This window comes from Palaemon carinicauda, chromosome 1 (genome assembly GCF_036898095.1).
Source record: "Palaemon carinicauda isolate YSFRI2023 chromosome 1, ASM3689809v2, whole genome shotgun sequence".
NCBI classification, from domain to species: Eukaryota; Metazoa; Arthropoda; class Malacostraca; order Decapoda; family Palaemonidae; genus Palaemon; species Palaemon carinicauda.
This window is the reverse complement of record NC_090725.1, coordinates 43,916,159-43,918,658: the sequence shown is the minus strand read 5'-3', so window position 1 is coordinate 43,918,658 and position 2,500 is coordinate 43,916,159. Positions and strand designations below refer to the sequence as shown.

The 2,500-nt window shown below is 35.3% G+C and overlaps 1 protein-coding gene across 1 annotated transcript in view; it reads right to left on the bottom strand.

Moving 5' to 3' along the window:
- Positions 1–2,500, bottom strand: part of LOC137647786 (uncharacterized) — a 15,694-nt gene that overhangs the window by 1,186 nt on the left and 12,008 nt on the right. Inside the window, exon 7 of the mRNA XM_068380784.1 lies at positions 976–1,065. Coding sequence (XP_068236885.1) covers positions 976–1,065 — 90 coding nt within the window. The remainder of the gene's footprint in view (positions 1–975; positions 1,066–2,500) is intronic.

Sequence of the window (2,500 nt, the reverse complement as noted above, 5' to 3'; positions counted from 1 at the left end):
TCTGGGTGTCCCTCTAAGCCCTGTAGTGTACAGAAAAAACCATTATTCTATATTGTATTCTGGGTGTCCATCTAAGCCCTGTAGTGTAAAGAAAAAAAACCATTATTCTATACTGTATTCTGGGTGTCCCTCTAAGCCTGTAGTGTAAAGAAAAAACCATTATTCTATATTGTATTCTGGGTGTCCATCTAAGCCCTGTAGTGTAAAGAAAATGACCATTATTCTATACTGTATTCTGGGTGTCCCTCTAAGCCCTGTAGCGTAAAGAAAATAACCATTAATCCTATGTTAACTACAGATTAGAGTCTATCTTTAAATATCCTTGAATATCCTCATATCTATACAGAAAGCCATTCAGAAGTTTCAAACTCTACATGAAGATTATTGGACCAAAGATTTATCACTTGAAAAAACCTTGAAATGCATTCACCTTTGGCATCCGGCAGTTTTCATAATAAAGCTATTGATTCATCCTTAGATCTCTCTCTCTCTCTCTCTCTCTCTCTCTCTCTCTCTCTCTCCTCTCTCTCTCTCTCTCTCTCAAATAGTAAAGCTATTGTTTCATCCTTAGATCTCTCTCTCTCTCTCTCTCTCTCTCTCTCAAATAGTAAAGCTATTGTTTCATCCTTAGATCTCTCTCTCTCTCTCTCTCTCTCTCTCTCTCTCTCTCTCTCTCTCTCTATCTCTCTCTCAAATAGTAAAGCTATTGTTTCATCCTTAGATCTCTCTCTCTCTCTCTCTCTCTCTCTCTCTCTCTCTCTCTCTCTCTCTCTCTCTCTCTCTCTCTCTCTCTATCTCTCTCTCAAATAGTAAAGCTATTGTTTCATCCTTAAATCTCTCTCTCTCTCTCTCTCTCTCTCTCTCTCTCTCTCTCTCTCTCTCTCTCTCTCTCTGTATTGAAAGTCTTCATAATACATTGAGTTTAGCATGTGTCATTATACCAAGAAATGTGAAATATGTGGAAAGATATATTACCAGAGTTCCATAGGTGGTATTTTCCAGGAAAGGACTTCGGTGATCCAGCAGAAGACCAATAAGGAAAACAGCTTCAGTTTTGTAGAGAAACTGGAAAAAAAATCGGTTAAATATGGAACTAACATAGAAAAGCTTACGTTCCTGAAGTTATACAGTTAAAAAATTGCCGTAAGATCGGTAAAAAAATCTTGGCATAAATGTTGCCGGATATTTATCTTTTTAAAACGGGATATATCGACGTAAAGGAGTGATATGTCAGTCACCAACACGTAAAAGATAATAAAAAATAGGGTAAAATATACGGCTGTCTTTATTTTACTGAAATAAGGCTGAGAACAGTATATTTATACTGGGAATTTCAGATCAAAATTACGATTTTTTTCATATTGTGCTGGACATACTCTACATGATGTAAAATATGTAAAGTTAACTAAATGGTATATTAAAACGTGGGGGTTTTGAGAGCGCCCTATAGGTCTAGCTGCTGAGTCATCAGCAGCCATTGCCTGAGCCTCTCTGGTCCTAGCTTGGGTGGAGGGGGTCCTTGGGCGCTGATCTTATGTATATATTGAAGCTTGCGCTCTTGAAGGTATTCACCATAGCTTAAATGATGTAAAATATTTAAGGATAATTAAATTGTTTATCAAAAGGTGTCTGCAACCTCACCATCCTTGTGAGCTAAGGATGGGTGTGTTTGAGGGAACCTATAGGTCTATCTGCTGAGTCATCAGCAGCCATTGCCTGACCCTCCTAGGTCCTAGCTTGGGTGGAGAGGTGGGATGAGCACTGATCATATGTATATATGGTCAGTCTCTAGGGCATTGCTACTGCCCCTTGCCTCTACCATTCATGAGCAATCTTTAAACCTTTAAACGAGATGTTATGAAAGAAAAATATTACTAAAAGAATGAATCTTCTACATTAGACAGTAAACATTTTGTAATTAACTTTAAATTAAAGAAAATCTTGACAAAATAGTAACTTGTTTTATTAAACAATAAACACTCCGCAATCAATATTTAACTAGAGAGAAAACATTAGCAAAATAGTGAAGAGTTATATTTAACAGTTAACATTATGCAATCTACATTTAACTACGAAAAAAACATTAATAGAATATCATATTAAAAAGTTAACATTTTGTAATCAACATCTAACTACGAAAAACATTGATAAAATATCATATTAAAAAGTAATTAACCTTACCTAAGCTAACAATTGTAAAAACAAATTACGGAATAATGAATCTCTAATTAAAGATCTACTTTAATGTTGTGACTGTTTTTAAAATATTTTATTTTGCTTGTTTATTGCTTTTCTTGTATCTTATTAATTTCCTTGTTTCTTTTCCTCACTGGGCTATTTTGGAGCCCTTGGGCTTATAGCATCTTGCTTTTCCAACTAAGGTTATAGCTTGGTACTGTTCTCAAAATATTTCATTTTGCTTGTTTATTGCTTCTCTTGTAACTTATTTATTTCTTTGTTTCCTTTCCTCACTGGGCTATTTTGGAGCCCTTGGGCTTAT